Consider the following 17,952-nt stretch of genomic DNA (forward strand, 5'->3'; position numbering starts at 1 on the left):
TGATTCTACCATAGTTAAAAAGAAATTATCAATGTGACCTCAACAAAAGGTCTGGCTGGTGTATTTCAATTTTAGGCAATGATAGGAAAAAATATTTTTGACTTGTGATTACACTAAAACAGAAATGGGCTTAAGCATTACAGCCAGGAATCAATGATTTATAATTCTTTTCCTCCTCAAGTCCCAGAGCAGTTATCACACATTCTCATCAGGAGTGGTAGCCCTAGGGTGAGCATAACAGAATCTCTAGGAGGTGACTGCTTATTTAACTGTTTCTCAGCAGATTCTGAATAGCCTTCCTCTCAAGGGACAAGGCTCCTTTCATAGCAGTGCTTCTCAACTTTGAAGGTGCAACCTTTAACCCATGACTCTTCTGCGGTGGGTCACACGTGTAATCCTAGCACCCTGGGAGGCCGAGGTGGGTGGATTACTTGAGCTCAGGAGTTCAAGACTAGCCTGAACAAGAGTGAAACACTTGTCTCCAAATAATAATAATAATAATCCAGCTAGGCATTGTGGCAAGTGCCTGTAGTCCCAGGTTCTTAGGAGGCTGAGGCAAGAGGATCACTTGAACCCAAGACTTTGAGGTTGCTGTGAACTATGATGCCATTGCACTGAACCCAGGACTACAAAGTGAGACTCTGCCTCAAAAAAAAAAAAGGTATGTTCTGGTTCAGTAGGTTTGGGTGGGTCTGAAAAAAAAGTGAGCTGCCCATGCTGCTGGTACAAGGACCACACTTTGTTCATGAAGAAGCTCAGGAAATTTCTCCCTAAAATAGGACTTCTTGGTATAAAGAATATTTTGAATTAAAGGCCCTTCAGGATACAGGCATTAGATGAGGCTTTCCCTCTATCTGCAAAATCCAGATTGACCCATCAAAAAGGACAGTTAACTTCCCTTCCCTTCCCACTTATTTCAGTATAGTGCAGGAAAGAAAATCAAGAATGCAACCAGGCCTGGCCTCAATCGTTTTAAACATAAGTCCTGTCTCTCGGGTTGATCAACAAGTCAATCTATTTTCCTCCATTCATTCATTCTCCCAAGTATCTGTTCATCTTTCCTAGCATCATTTATTGCCCCTAAACCAAATTCCCTATGCTCTTCATCTCCCCTCCTCTCTAAAAGGCAGGTATGAAAATACACGGAGCCCACTGGGCTTCTGGGTAATCACTGGGTGATTCCCCCCATGTGCATGGTAATTAAACTTCTTCTTCTTATTAATTTGCCTTAATTGTGACTTAATCTCTTAGCAAACTTTCAGGCAAAAGGAGAAGTTTCCCTTCATCCCACACTGGGAAAACGATGATGTCATTAAGGATGAAACATCTGATTTTTAATTAAAATTTTAGTTTGTTATATCTTAAACAAGAAGCAGTACAATTAATCAAAGTATGGACTTAACATATCAATATAGTTTTGCCATCTTTCTTTTCTTTTTTTTTCTTTGAGACAGAGTCTCTATTGCCCTGAAAAGAGTGCCCTGGCATCAGCCTAGTTTACAGCAATCTCAAACTCTTGGGCTCAAGTGATCCTCCTACCTCAGCCTCTCAAGTAGCTGGGACATAAGCATCTGCCATAATGCCTGGCTAATTTTTCTATTTTTAATAGAGGCAGGGTCTGACTTTTTCTCAGGGTAGTCTCAAACTCCTGTGCTCAAGCAGTCCTCCCATCTCGGCCTCTCAGAGTGCTAGGGTTACAGGTGGGAGCCTCCGGGCCCAGCCGTCGTTTTCCCGTCTTTATGGTAGCTTGCTTGTATATGCCAGCAGCAAAGCCTAGAAGAAAGGAAGCACTGATGAAATTGTGAAAGGTATTTTCCGTAGCTTGTTGAGAATTGAATCTTTCTCTTGCAGGAAGTGGTCCAAACCCTGGAAGCACTGGTAGTCCATTGGTACAAGGTCTGGTGAATATGATGGATGACAGTTCCCATGTCCAGCTTCTGTAGTATGAGCAGTGTCATTTGTGCAGTGTTGTCTTAGAAGATTGGCCTGTCTCTGTTAACCGATCTCGGCTACTTAATGGCAAGCATCCTCATCATGTTGTCCATGTGGTTTCAGCAGACAGCCACGGTAACAAACTGACAGGTTGAATGAAGCTGCAATGCATAATAAACACCACCGCTGGACCACCAAATGACAACATTAGCTTTTTTCATGAAAGTTTGGTTTTGGACTGTGTTTCCACACTTAAATCTTTATCCAACCATTGTGCTGACCACTTGCTACTGTCAAAAAATCCATTTCTCATCATATGTGGTAATGTGGTGTAGAAAATGTTTGCGTTTATGTTGTGACAGCAACAAAAGGCAATGTTCAAGGTAATCTCTTTTTTGATGCTTGTTTAACTCAGGAAAAACCCAGCCAGCCAGCCTCTTTAACTTGCTAATTTGTTTTCAATAGTCCAATACTGTTGAAGTAGTAACATCAAACCTTGATGCTAATTCATGCATAGGTTAAAATGGATTTGCTTCCACTACAGGTTTCAGCTCATCGTTATCCACTTTGGTCTGAGGTCACCCAAGTGACTCATTTTCAAGATTAAAATCACCAGAATGGAACTTCTCAAACCATAACCATACTCTGCATTCATTAGCCACATCCTTCCCAAACACTTGCTTGATATTTCGAGCTGTTTGCCCCACATTGGTTCCATGATGTAACTTATGGAAAAATAACACAAACTTTTTACTTATCCATGGTTTCACAAAAACTACTCCAAAAAAGGTGCAAGATAATCACAAGTCAACTGTGCATTTGGGCCCGATGCTGTGGCTCATGCCTATAATCCTAGCATTCTTGGAGGCCAAGGCAGGTGGATCCCTTGAACTCAGGAGTTCAAAAACCAGCCTGAGCAAGATGGAGACCCTGTCTCTACTGAAAATAGAAAAACTGAGGCAAGAGGATCACATGAACCCAGGAGTTAGAGGTTGCTGTAAGCTATGATGATGGGATGGCACTCTATCCAGGGTGATAGAATGAGACTCTGTCTCAAAAACAAAACAAAACAAAAAAAAAGTGCATTTGAAAGAATGAAGATATACCTTCACAAACACATCCCCACCCAAGAAGTATCAAAGTGAAATGTCAGAGAGATCAACTGTGAAACTTAGTACTGAAGGAAATTGGACATTTCTTACTTAATAAACTAATACTACAATACCTCCCAGTTCTTACTCAACAACAGATGCTGCACTTGTGTGTATCCAATTCTGGGTTTGGTGCATTTGTCTTTATGTTGTCTGTGGTTGGGTTCTATTCTGCTTTTAGGAAATTTCTTCCAATCACATGGGCTAATTAGAAAATTTATGCATCTATTTGCCTCAATTATTAAACAGTTGTTTGGTATTTCTTGCAAATGATCTTTCCCTTAAGTAGAAATGATGACTAGAAGGAAGACAATGAGAGCCAGGCTTGCATGTTGGTCAGCAGTGGCAGCAATAATCCCCCTGCATGGGCCTCATGGTGGAGTAAGTGAAGTTGCTGAAGGGTTTCTCTAGCTTTGTGTGAACTCCTATTCTTCCTTGTTCTAAGCTCTGAAAATCTGGTGGTGCATGATGCTGTTCTCTGTTTTGTTGTCTCCAAGTTATCCTCCCTTCCTTATTTCTTTTCTTTTCTTTCTTTCTTTTTTTTTAAGACAGTGTCTTTCTCTGTCACCTAGGCTAGAGTGCATTGCATCATCATAGCTCACTGCAACCTCAAATTCTTGGGCTAAAGCCATACTCCCAAGTAGCTAGGACTACTTGGGTCCTTAGGACTACATGGTGCACCATCATGCCTAGCTAATTTTTCTATTTTTTGTACAGACAGGGGTCTTAGTCTTGCAACCTTCCCTGCAACCACCCTGAACCTTCCACAGATGCAACAACAACTCACTTACACACTGAGTGATGTGAGCAGATTTTTATGGAAACTGATGAAGAGATGAAGTTCTGCATCCAGAGTACTAAGGAGTTTTACACACCAGGAGCAAAACAATAATGGTTTATGGCAGCAGGCAGAAGTGTGAGAAAGCAAGCCAGAATTTGCAGAAATTATAGAGTAGGCACTTGGACCTGTGGAAGGGATTTAAAATCAAGTTTAACCAAATCACCCAAGGTGCAAGGGTCACAGCTAACATTTAGTTTACACATATAAAATGGTTTGCTCCTAGGAAACTTTCCACCTGAAGCTAACTTTTTTTTTTTTTTAAGCGGGAGATGGTGTTTCACTCTTGCTCAGGCTGGTCTCAAACTCCTGAGCTCAAGAGATCCTCAGGCCTCAGCCTCCCAGAATGCTAGGATTACAGGCATGCATCACCTTGCCCAGCTGAAGCTAACATGTTTAATTGTTTCTTTTCTTTTTTTAAATGTCTGCTTTCAAAGATTAGGCTGTCTTCTAGAACAGGGAACATCTCCCACTGTGTTAGTACAATCAAGCAGCCCCTTCTACAAAACCCTAGGGTTTTCTAAGCCCTATTTTTCTAAACATTTGGGCTTATTTTTCTCCCCTCATCTAGTCTTACAACTTAAAATGAATGAATGAATAAATAAATAAATAAATAAACCTAAATGCATTTTGAAATGCCTTAAGACATAAAGCACACGAGACCTAAGGTCATATAACTCAATGTTCAGTCTGTTCTACATCTTGCCCATAGAAAACAGTAGTTAAAAGATGTAGCTTAGAAAAAAATTCAGATTTTGTGAAAGTGTAACATTATATAGGAAAAGTCAGAAATCACCCAAAGACTGCCTTTATGGGATGAAATATGTTTTCTTAGAAGAAACTTTACTATTTTCTTTCTCTCCTGTAACCTAAAGAATTAAGGAACACTGTTGTTATGGGATGGGCTTGACGGGACTGAATTCTGTTTTCTGGAACTAGCCTTGCTATCCTCCAGCAAAACAAATTTTGTAAATTGATAGACATGTAGCTGCTACTGTACGTTGGAAATAAAAGTTTTCAAAGTCTTTCAAACTTTAAATGACTAACTAAGATACTGTTGAAGGTCTTTTTCTTATGTTGTTGCCTGCTTTTTTTCTAAACCACATCATCTTTTTAGTGATTTTAGTAGTTAAATTACTGAGCTGTCTGCTGAGGTTAAGCCAGGTGATAATTGTACTTAATCAACACATCTTGGTTTCAAGTTTTGACTCTTTATTTCTTTCAAAATAATATTAAATGAAGGGGTGAATACAGGTTTGCCTACTAGTTTATACATTTTAATGAGTTAAATATATCTAAATTTGATAAACTCAAGCCACTGTTTATCAGGTATTTTGAATGAGTAAGACAGATGAACACACTGGCAAAAATAAAACTAAATATCACATGGTCTTGTTGGGTTTCCAGGCAGCTGCCTGTGTCCTCCTCGGTTCTTGGTGTGTTCACGGCCAAAGAAAGACCAAATCCACCAAAGCAAGGCACAGGTGAGAGGAGGAAGAGAAAGACAGCTTTACAGAGCAAGATACACTCACAGTAGACGGAGATTGGGCCTCCACTGACACGACAAGGGGAAAAGAGAAATTGGGGGGTGGGTTCTGTCCTGCGTACTGTTTTACACTCTCAGGATCGCGTCTCCCTCACGGTTCAGAGGTCACCTGGGAACCAGAGTCCCTGCACATGCGGACCTCCCACGATCCTCCCTGAAAGCCCATGGAGGGGGATGTGGACCACAATCTAGATTTAAGCTAATGACGTGATAATTAGGCGTAAGGCAGTTCTAAGCCACCTTCAAGACTGTCTTGTACCCGCTGTTAGGCCTGCGGGCTAACCAGTCTTCTGCATCGTTGGGCAGGCAGCACACTACGTTCTGATTGGTAGATTGGCAGGGTGGTCCCTCCTCCTCAGCTGTGAGTATTACTCCAGACAGGAATAAGGAGAGATGGGAACATCCCCGCCACACACACACACACACACGCACACTTTGTCCTTTTTCCCTAGGACAGGAAGATTTCTTGCTATCTACTTCCCAGTCTTAGGTCTCCAGAAACTTATAATTAAGAAGAATACAAGTGGCTGAGCGTCTGTAGCTCAGTGGTTAGGGTGCCAGCCACATGCTGGAGAGTGGTGGGTTCGAACCCAGCCCCTGCTGCTAAACAAACAGACAAAATAGCTGGGCATTGTGGCGGGTCCCTGTAGTCCCAGCTACTTGGGAGGCTGAGGCAAGAGAATCATTTAAGCCTGAGTTTGAGGTTGCTGTGAGTTGTTTCTCTACCCAGGGTGACAAAGTGAAACTGTCTCAATTAAAAAAAATATGTAAGTAAATGTTTTTTAGCAATTGGAATAAGCAAAAAGATATGTGCTGACTTTTTGAGTTATTTTAAGAATATTCCAAATAATTTCTCTGAAGGTTCTATCCAAAGCAAGAAACCCACTTTAATTATCTAAGCCAGCTTGTTGGATGAACAACTATATCACATTGAATTGTTACTTTATTGAATGACAATCATTGTAGCTGGATAAATCCAGTAAAATAATTTGTATGTCTGTTAGTACAATTAACCATTTTCCCTTTAACACCATAAATCTCATGTCAAATGTCTAAGTGTTCATGACATCCTAAGGCACCAGGCCATCAACTGTGAAGAATGAAAAACTTTAAAACATAATTGTGTTTTTCTCTGGTGTGGGATGTAATTATCTATTGGTTTCATATTAGTATCGAGTACATTGGATACTTGCTTTTTCCATTCTCGTGATACTTAACTAAGAAGATAGGCTTCAACTTCATCCAGGTAAATACAAAAGATGCAAAGTCTCCATGTTTTTATGGCTGAATAGCATTCCAGGGTATACATATACTACAGTTTATTAATCCATTCATAGATAAACAACTACACGCCACCCAAGACAGAAACAATTACATCCAAGTGGGAAGTGTGGAGAAGGGTGGGGCATTGGTAAGCTCTCCCCTCACATGCCCAGTGGAAGGCCCCGTGCAGCACACCCCCTGGGGAAAGGCTCAATTAGACTTGAACTTTACCTTAGAAACACAGTGTACCCTGATCATTTGTACCCTCATATTAATCGGAAATAAAAAGAAAAAAAGGGCTTTAAAACACAACCTCTGCCCTCTAGGAACTTTTAATTTGATTGGCCAGACAAGGTTCCTTTAAGAAGTCCAGAATTCCATAGGGGGAGGAACTAACTTGAGTTAGGGTTGTCAGAGATGGCACATACTAAACTCGGCGATGACTAGAATGTTGATATTGGTTTTGGATATTTCAGATGAGAGAATAACAAAAATTCAGGGGCAAAGGCAAAAGCTACCCAGCATTTTTAGTGTACATAAATGCTTTTAGTTATGCTACAATAAGTGTTCCTTTCCGCAGTCCTGGGCAATCGGGCCTCAGCAGTGTGATAAGGTGAGATTATGAAAGCTTTTGGAGAGGTCAAAGTCTCTCACTACCTTAAGGTTCCCTGGAAAATCACTGGCTTGAGCAGATTGGTTAAGAGGAGAAAAAGGATACTCATTTATTTAACATGTATACACTGGAATCCTTAGAAGGAAGATTCAACTGTTCAGTGAGGTGCAGAGAGATTTTTAAACAATGGGGGTTTGGAAGCAGAAAAGCAGGTTTTTGAGAGGGAAAAAGGAAGAGGCTTGACTAGGTGGCAGAGGTGGTCTTGGCAAGTTAGCACGGGCAGCACTCCTCAGAGAGAATAGATGGTAAATGTTTCTTCTTAGACCTTTAAAGGTGTCAGACTCTCAGTTAATCTTTCCTAGATCTGGTAAGGATAGACCTGGCTGTATTAACTACGATTCTCAACAGAGGTAAATTTCCCCCTTCAAGAACAGCTTTGGAGTATTACTTCTAAATGTGAGACTCACAGTAGTCATCACAACATAGGGCAAAGAAATATATTTGGGGGCAAAATATGTGCTTCATTTTGAATACAGGCTATGGAATTTGTATCTTATCTTATAAGCACAAGGGTTTCCTGGAAAGCTATTGAGTAAGCAAGTGATGTTATCAAAACATCTGTTCAATAAGATGATTCTCCAAGTGATGCACAAATTATCTTGGAGGGAGAGGGCCTGGAGGCAGCATCCTAGGCCATGGTCTGTCCGTGTATGAGTTGGTAAGGGTGGGCATCAGGGGAGAGTTAGGAATGAAGGACAGCATAGAGCTGGTGTGTGTTTGTTTGTTTTTGCTTTAATGGAGGATTTACATAATTCACAAATGAATAATATAATAAACATACCAAAGCTAATCTATTGCTAATCTTCATTGTTAGAAGTAAACATTATTAGAGTGATAAAGGATCTTATAAAAGACAGCCAAGTGAATTAATTCTTTAACTGCACCATGTTCTTGAAAACCTTGTTCATAATCCAGCAATATTCCTGTTCCCTATGTAATTTTCCAAATAGGTCATTCTTTTGATAGTTTAGTCCTCAGCAAACTTTGTAGGGTATTTTCTGCCTTATCACAGTGAAAGCTATGACGTTCAGGCAATACTCCCTGAAGGCCAGCGGGCTCAGACCCAGGCCCGCAGTGTAACCACCACAGCTGTGTTGATTTAAGCTGTAATCTGTTTTCTTTCTCTCTCTCTTTTTTTAAATTGTTCCCTCTCCCATGTCATTACTCTTCACTAATCTTACTGTCTTGGTTTCTCCTCCGTGGCCTGTAAGTGTCTCTAGACAGTTTTTCAATGAGACAATGAGACATTACTATGTGCCAATTGCTTTCCCTTTATCTCCAGCCTCAGTTTCTTCCTTGAGCTCCAGCATCATATTCTTACATCCTGCTTGTATTTGTCACATCCTCTAAACAGATGGCCCCATCTTACACTTTCTTATGTTAAGCTTCCAAATTTATTCAAGTGTGGTTCCCAAACCAATAGCATCAGCACCACCTGAGAACTTTTCAGAAATGCATATTCTGAGGTCCCATTCCAGAGTACTGAACCAGAAACCCTGGGGGGAGGCCCAGCAAGCTGTTTTAAGCCCTCTGGGGATTCTGACACAGAGCCACTGCCTAGAGAAGGACTGTGCTCGTTCTTTCCTGGCCTAAGTGTTCCTCAGCTTGTGGAGTCTCTGATCCATGCAGCTTGTTTGCTCTATGATCCTGGAAAGTTCTTTATATGCCTTTGAGAATAAATATCAACTTTTAAAAGAGCTTAACTGATTGGTGTCACTAATTATTACTCTGCCGCAGTCAGCAAAGCGTTTGTGGGCACCTACCTCATGGTCACTCTCTGACCCATGTGTGAGCCACTCTCAGAAGACCTGGCAACACCTGGTCTGATCAGCAGCCACCTCTGCTTAAAAAACAGACTGTTACTGATTTCCTAAGCAGAGGTCCAGCAGATAAACCAGATAGGGGACTTTTTCTGTCCAAAAAAATATATCTTTAATTAGACAGACGTATACAGTGCAAGTTCAGCAGAGGACTAATTAGAATTTTCTTAGCTTAATAACCTGGATTCAGTCTCCTTTAGGAAAGATCAGAGGCAACAGTTATTGCCTGGAATCACTGGAAACAGTCCAGAGAAGGCAGTTTCCCCATTTTGACTTGTGAAGATGGTTCAAGTTAGCGTTGAGATTAGATTCCATAATAACTGAAGTGGGCAGGGACCTAACTCCTAAATTATATAGATGCCATACAGTTTACACACATCAATGGAATGTATAGTTATGTTCACATTTGCGTATAAAGACACTTTTGCTACCCACCACCAGAGTTTTAAAATTTAGAAGCACATTGTAAGTTTAAATGTAGTGACAGTTTGAAGCACTGGCTTAAAATCTTCAAGTTGCTTTGTTAGAAGTAACAAGTAACAGGGAAGGAAGGAATTTCAGTGGAAACCTCTTGTTAAATTGGGACAGAACAGACACTAAGAGGTGGGTGGTTCTTGCAGTTCTTCACGGTGGCAAAATAAACACAAGTTATTTCTGCAAAATAAGAGTTAGCTCCTGAGACGTATTCAACTATAATTTAAAGCTGTTGGGAATCCATGCAGCTACTAACAGAGTCAAAAGCAGTCTTGTTGACTGAAAACAAACAAATAAACCAACACAGATTCATCACGTATTAATGCTACATTCAGTTCCTACTGGGAGTTTTTTTATCTACTTGAAGAGTCAAGCTTAAAACATCTGAAGCAACACTCACGTACAAAATAGACTGGAACGTGCTAAGTGACGTCATCCTTGACGCATTTCTCTTTGTACACCCTTGGAAATCTCTTCTCCCACGACTTTATCTAATAACTATGTATGTCAGTGTCTTTTCCAGTTTTGAGTCATGATGGACGGCTGCAAAAATTTTTTCTGTTCCCTCAGCATGCAGTTAAGTATTAATTATTATTTTACCTCATGTGCCTGTCTAAAAATAGACACAAACTGCCTAGTCTTATGATTTTAACTATAGCATAAAAAAGATTTACAAGTTAAATACACAAAGGCCATACAATCAACAGAACTTAAATTAATTTAGTGACTTGAATGATCTTTCACTGAAACAAAAATCAGTACTCAAATCCTGAGCATAGTTCTGCCAGCTTAAAAAAGGTGCAGGTTCCTTTGTATTCAGCGGGCCTTTCTCTCTGTGAGTCACGGGATGACTCAGCTCTTACCACTTTATTCAAATGACTGTGAACCTATCTTTCATACACTTCCTGTGGAATTTTTTTTCGCCTCTAATTTATACAAACACATCACACATGTACTAACTCTGCTTGTGATATTTTTACTTGGCAACAATTAATATACTACTTACAGGTGGTCAACCTGATTGAAATACAAATGAAAAGGTAAGAAATAGAATCTCAGGTCATACTTGGGCCAAGGAAGCCATCCAGATGGTCCCAATTTTTATTTGTTACTTTTTAAAGCTTGCCATAGATATGAAGACATGAAATCCGCATTAACAGACATTAAAAAGTCCTCATTAAAAACCAAGGAGGATATCTGTGGTGGGCACAGCTGTGTCTCTCAGAAGCTCCCCAGGAGGAAGTGTGTGGTGCCCTGGCCCTCAGCAGACAGCCTCCAGCTCTGAGTTCCTGAGTTTACTCAGCTACAAAGGTCTACTTAAGCCCAAGGGTTCATCCTTCCTTAGTGCCCTTACTCAGTGACCGATGGAGGCAGCGGTATTAAAATCTGGCTATTTTCTTTCGACAGGGACAACTCTGGTGGGTCCTACGCGCACCAACTTGGCTCAGGCTTTGTCAGCCTGCCTGCAGTTCCCCTTCCCCCCCCAATTCTGCTTTCTCCTCTCTCTCCTATTAGTTACAACAAACTCTTTCTCAAGTGTCTTCTTCCAAAGAATCCTGGTAAATGAGGGCTTCCAGAAATCTCTCTGAGGACGCCCAGAGGAGTGAGAATGCCTTTTCTGTAGCTTTGATTTTTCTTGCAAGTTTCCAGCTTCAAAGTTCAGCTTCTGATTTTATATTCCTGACAGCGCTTCAGATTCATCAGGTCGGAATCTGATGCATAACTGGTCTCTTTGCTTTTATCTCACAACAATATGTGTGTGTGTGTGTTTTCTGTTGTATAAGGATAATATCATTTTATTTCCACATTGTCCAAAGCTGGGAGGGAATCTTGATTGTTCACACAGCTGGCTTTGTACCTCCCGTCTATTATTTATGCTTCTTTACTTGGGGGGGGAGGGTTTTTGCTTGTGTCTACAGGAATCTACTTCCCTCTAACCAAGGGATGCTATTGAAACTATAAAGGTGAGGTTTTTTTTTTTTTTTTTTTTTTGAGACAGAGTTTCATTTTATGGCCCTCCCTGGAGGGCCATGGTGTCATAGCTCACAGTAACCTCCAACTCTTGGGCTCAAGCAATTCTCTTACCTTAGCCTCCAAGTAGCTGGGACTTCAGGCGCCTGCCACAATGCCTGGCTATTTTTTAGAGATGGGGTCTTGCTCTAGTGCAGGCTGGTCTTGAACCCATGAGCTCAGGCAATCCACTCACCTAGGCCTCCCAAGTGTTAGGATTATAGGCGTGAGCCACCGTGCCTGGCCCCAGTGGTTGGTTTCTTTTTGGCCGTTGGGATATCTATTCTTTTTATTAGTTTTGGGTTTCCTTTCTCTTAGATTCCACAGATGTTAAGTATTCCATCTTTTTTTTTTTTTTTTTAGACAGAGCCTCAAGCTATCCCCCTGGGTAGAGTGCCGTGGCTTCACTGCTCACAGCAACCTCCAACTCCTGGGCTCAAGCGAGTCTCCTGCCTCAGCCTCCCAAGTAGCTGGGACCACAGGCACCTGCCACAACGCCCGGCTACTTTTTGGTTGCAGCCATCATTGTTGTTTGGTGGGTCCGGGCTGGATTCGAACCCGCCACCTTAGGTGTATGTGGCTGGCACCTTAGCCGCTTGAGCCACAGGCGCCGAGCCTAAGTATTCCATCTTAAGATTCCCCCAAAGGATACATACACAAAATTGAAACCCACAATCTCCCTCTTGGTTTGGAGCACAATATATATTGGCTCAACTATTAAAAGAGTAATGCTTTGAGGAGATGACAGCTAATGTGAAGGGCTTTATTTTTCCCTCTTCAACTAGGATCAGTGTAGTGCAGTCATTAGAAAAAACAAACATCTATTTTGTCCCTGTTTAAGGTAAAATACATTTAATTTTCTTTTCTTATCTTTAATATTGCACTAAAGAGTAAAGAAAAGCAAGACTGGATAAATGCTCAAAGATAATTTTATAATATAAATAAAGACTAAAACACGTGTAAAAGTTATTATGTGGTATACAAATCTGTGAAAACATATTTTTGTCTTGAAAACATATTTTTTAAAGCAGTTAACTTACTGAAAGATACTGACATTTAAAGTTGAAAGTTGTGTTGTCTGTTGAAAATGAGGATCTGAGATATTTGTGAGGGAGAAATTGTCAGGAAAGCAGTAGAACATTTCCTGCCCGTGGGTGCAGTCTTGAGGATTGATGATAGCCATGACGAATCCAAAAACCATCACCACAGCACCAATGGGAAGCATGAAACAAGAAATAATCTTGTCTGAGTGTGTCCTTGGTTCTTCAGACAGTTTCAGATAACACGCTGATGGAATGATAAAAATTAGGGGAACTGCACAGAGCACACCCTGTGTGTTGAAAATAAGAAATAAAATAATGTTATTGGAAGGAAACATTCTCTGAATAGTTTTTAAAAATATGCACAGATTGTATTTTTATTGTACATGTTAAATGTTGAAGTCAGCTGAACCCAAAAAAAGAGAAAAAAAGAAAAGAAAGAAAGAAAAAGAATTCTAAGACAGGCTCAGTGCCCATAGCTCAATGGTCATGGTGCCAACTCATACATTGGAAGTGGCAAGTTCAAGCCCAGCCCAGGCATGCTAAACAACAATGACAAATACAATAAAAAAGAAATAGCCAGATGTGGTGGCAGGCGCCTGTAGTCCCAGCTACAGAGAATTGCTGAAGCCCGAGAGTTTGAAGTTGCTGTGAGTTGTGATGCCATGGCACTCTACCCAGGGCAACATAGTGAGACTCTGTCTCAAAAAAAAAGGAATTCTAAGACGGACTTAGAAATAGGTTTTTACTCTTCCAATGATATATTTATAGATAAAACAGTAAAACTAGTATAATAATAGGCCAAACTTAAGAAAAGATGATCAGAAAATAATAAAGCAAAAATAAGAAGACTGCTTCCAGCAAACTCTTAAAATTTCCCATGTTTTCAGTTACATCATATTTTCTTATACTTATTTAGAATTGCTGTATATTCACTTTGCCTTTCAAACTTGAGAGTTCTGTTTGTCATTTGGGTACAATTGGGAACTATGGGGAAATTGCATGGGGGCATATTATCAAGTAAAACTAAACACATTAGTTACCCTAGAAAACTGACAACAGAACTAAATGACTATAATGCACTCACCCTCCCCCATCTATGGACAAATTCAATCTAAGGGGGAATGTCAGATGGAAAATAAATGAATAGCAGAATTATCTGTTATAAAAATACTAAGAGTTATTGACTTCAAAGTTATTTACCCCTTGAAAAGATTTAATTCTCACTAGAAACATTGCAAATGGTAAAAATGTTAAAATGTAATGCATTTTGGATATTCTAATGATGTCAAATATTAATTACATTATATATTAAATATAACATGTTATTAATGAAAGGTATTTGCTTAAACCATAAAACATATGATTAAAAAAATAAATTTTATCATGTATACTTGAGCTTTACATGATGTTACAGGATATGCATATCAATAATAGTTAAAGGGCTACTTTTATTGAAACAAATTAATATATGTCATCTCACAGCTTCTTTTTCTGTAAGAAGAGCAGCTAAGATCTACTTAACAAAAATATCAAATATGGCCAGGCACAGTTGCTCATGCCTGCAATCCTAGCACTTTGGGAAGCCAAGCTGAGTGGAGTGCCTGAGCTCACAAGTTCGAGACTGGTCTCATCTCAAAACATAGCTGGATGTTGTGTTGGGTGCTTATAGTCCCAGCTAGTTGGGAGGCTGAGGCAAGAGAATCACTTGAATCCAAGAGTTTGAGATTGCTATGAGCTGACACCACACTACTCTACCAAGGGTGACAAAGTAGACTAAGACTATGTCTCAAGGAAAAACAAAAACCCTCAAATACAATTTTATTAATTATAGTTCTCATAATCTGAAATATCAAACAATTTTATTAATTACACTCTTCGTTTTGTACATTAGATCTCTAGACTTGTTCATCAGATAGATCTACTACTTTGGGTCCTTTGATGTACATCTCTCCCCACCCCAGGTACTTGGTAATCACAGTTTAATTCTATAACTCTGTATATTTGACCTTTTTAAAAAATATATTCCACATATAAGTGAGATCATGGAATATTTTTCTTTCTGTGTCAGGCATACATTCTTAACATAATGTTCCCCAGGTCCATCCATGCCATGTCAAATGGCAGGATCTCCATTTTTAAGGCTGAATAATAATAGTATGTTATACACACACACACACACACACACACCCCCCCACATATTTCCCTTATCCATTAATTAATTTATAACCTTTAGGTTTTTCCATATCATCATTACTGTGAATAATGCTGGAACGAACGTCTAGATATCTTTTAAAGGTGTTGATCTCATCTCCTTTAGTTATATACCCAGAACAGGGATATCTGGGACATATAATGGTTCTATTTTAATTTCTTTAGGACCCTTCATAGTGTTTTCCATAAAAGTTGTACAAATCTATCTTCCCACCAACAGTGTACTCAGGTTTTCCCTTTTTGCCACACCCTTGTCAACATCTGTTATCTCTTGTCCTTTTGATTATATGTAGTGTGTGAAGTGATATCTCTGAGTGGTTCTAATTTTCCTGGTGATTAATATCCGGTGGCCATTTTCAAATCTTCTTTGGAGAAAGGTCTATTCAAGTCCTTTGTCTATTTTTTAAATGAATTATTTGTTTTTCTGCTATTGAGTTTAAGAGTTCTTTATAAATTATAGATATTACCCCTTATCAGTTTGGTGGCTTACAAATATTTTTTCCAGTCTATAGATTGCCTTTTTCCTTTGATCATTTCCTTTGCTCTGCAGAAGCTTTTTAGTCTGACATAGTCATTTATTTATTTTGCTTTTGTAATCTGAGCCTTTGACATGATATCCAAAAAAATCACTGCCAGGGCTAATGTCAAGGAGCTTTTTTCTCCTATGTTCTTTTCTAAGAGTTTTATGGTTTCTATCTTACATTTAGGTCTTTTATCCATTTAAGGATGTGTGACACAACAGTCCACTTTTATTCTTTTATGTGTGGAAATCCAGTTTGCTCAGCACCATTTATTAAAGAGAATATCCTTTCCTCACTGTGTCCTATTGCTGCCCTTATCAAAAATCAGTTGATTATGTATGTTGAGATTCATTTCTGGGTTCTCTATTCTGTTCCATTGACCTATGTTTCTGACTTTATGCCTATACCATACTGTTTTGATCACTATAGCTTTGTAAAATAATTTAAAATCAGGATATGTGCTTCCTCTAACTTTGTTTTTCTTTCTAAATATTGCTTTGGCTATTTGGGTCTTTTGTGGTTCCATGTGGATTTTAGGATTGTTTATCCTATTTCTGTGAAGAATGCCATTAGAATTTTGATGGAGATTGGGGGAAACTGTATATTGCTTTGGGTAGTATAGACATTTTGACATTATTTACTCTTTCTTTTATCTCTGTCTCTTCTCTTTCTCTCTTTCTTTCTTCCCTTCCTCCCTTCCTCACTTATTTTCTCTTTCTTTCTGACAGAGTCACTTTTTTTCCCAAGTCTTAGAGTGTCCTGGTGTCAGCCTAGCTCACAGCAACCTTAAACTCCTGGGATGAAAAGTGATCATTCTATCTTAGCCTCCCAAGTAGTTGGGACTACAGTTACCCACTACAATGAGCCTAGCTAATTTTTCTATTTTTAGTAGAGAGAGTGTCTTGCTCCTGCTCAGGCTGGTCTTCAACTCCTGAGCTCAAGTGATTCACCTATCTAGGCCTCCCAGAGTGCTAGGACTACAGGCATGAGCCACCAATGCCTTGCTTTCTTCAATTTCTTTTATTAACATTTATACATTTTTCATTAACAACTATAGTTTTCAGTGTATAAATCTTTTACATCCTTGGTTAAAATCACTCCTAAGCATTTTATTTTAATTTTCTTTGATGTGGCTCGCATGGTGATTGCAATCCTAGCATTCTAATAAGCCAAAGAAGAGGATCCCTTGAACTCAGGAGTTTGAGACTAGTCTGAACAAGAGCAATACCTTCTCTATACTAAAAATATAAAAATTAGTTGGTCATTGTGGCAAGTGCTTGTAATTGCAGCTACTTGGGAGACTAAGGCAGGAAGATCTCTTAAACCCTGGAGTTTGAAGTTGCTGTGAACTATGCTGACGCTGTGGCACTCTAGTCTGGGCAACAGAGTGAGATTCTTTCTCTAAAAAAATAATGTTTTGGGTGGTACCTGTGGCTCAAAGGAGTGGGGCACTAGCCCCATATGCCAGAGGTGGTGAGTTCAAACCCAGCCCCTGCCAAAACTGCAAATAATAATAATAATAATAAAATAATAATAATGTTTTTTCTTTGATGCTATCGTAAATGGGATTTTCTTGATTTCTTTTTGCTAGTTTGTTATTATTTATGTATAGAAATGCTACTGATTTTTGTATATTAATTTTGTATCCTTCAACTTTACCGAAATCTTAATTTTAATGCTTTTTTACAGAAATCTTTGGAGCTTTCTACATATAGAATTATGTTATCTGCAAATAGAGGTAATTTTACTTCCTCCTTTCTTATTTGGATGCCTTTTACTTCTTTTTCTTGTCTGATGTCTAGCACTCTTGCTAGTACTTCTAGTGCTATAACAAACAGGAGGCGTGAGAGTGGACATTTGGACCTTCCCGCCTTGTACTGGATCTTAGTGGAAAAGCCTTTAGTTTTCCCTTAACGATTATGGTGTCAGCTGTGGGTTTTCATAAATGGCCTTCATTATGTTGAGGAATTTTCCCTCTATATCTAAATGATAAAGTCTTTATCAAGAAAGAATGCTGAACTTTGTCAAAATTTTTGTGCCTTAAGTGAGACAATCATGTGGTTTTTATCTTTCATTCTATTAATGTGATATATCATAAATGTTATACTCTTAAATCAGGGGTTCTCAAACTTTTTAAATAGGGGGTCAGTTCACTGCCCCTCAGACCATTGGAGGGCCGGACTGTGGGCTCCGGGATAAGTCGGCTGCAGTGGCAAGGACAGGCAGGACAGGCAGGACAGGCAGGACAGACAGCACTGGCAAAAATACCCAGTGGGCTGGATAAATGTCCTAGGCGGGCTGCATGTGGCTCGCAGGCCATAGTTTGAGGATACTTGCTCTTAAATCATAAAATGTAAGTTTTTTAAATAGTCGATAACAAATGTGATGTTGGTTTATAATTAAATGCATTTTTTTATTTTTTATTTTTTTTTGAGACAGAGCCTCAAGCTGTCTCCCTGGGTAGAGTGCC

The 17,952-nt window shown here is 39.4% G+C and overlaps 1 protein-coding gene across 3 annotated transcripts in view; it reads right to left on the bottom strand.

Annotated features, from left to right (window-relative positions):
• Window positions 1–12,483: 12,483 nt before the first annotated feature.
• SLC38A11 (solute carrier family 38 member 11) overlaps window positions 12,484–17,952 on the bottom strand; it is a 59,621-nt gene continuing 54,152 nt past the window's right edge. For 2 of the 3 annotated variants that reach the window (XM_023516354.1, XM_003795146.1), the window contains one exon: window positions 12,484–13,037. In XM_023516354.1, coding sequence (XP_023372122.1) covers window positions 12,744–13,037 — 294 coding nt within the window. In that variant the 3' untranslated portion in view covers window positions 12,484–12,743. The remainder of the gene's footprint in view (window positions 13,038–17,952) is intronic. The other variant, XM_023516355.1, reaches the window with a different exon arrangement.

Source organism: Otolemur garnettii, unplaced genomic scaffold (genome assembly GCF_000181295.1).
Source record: "Otolemur garnettii isolate 467f Iridium unplaced genomic scaffold, OtoGar3 scaffold00090, whole genome shotgun sequence".
In the NCBI taxonomy this organism is placed as follows: domain Eukaryota; kingdom Metazoa; phylum Chordata; class Mammalia; order Primates; family Galagidae; genus Otolemur; species Otolemur garnettii.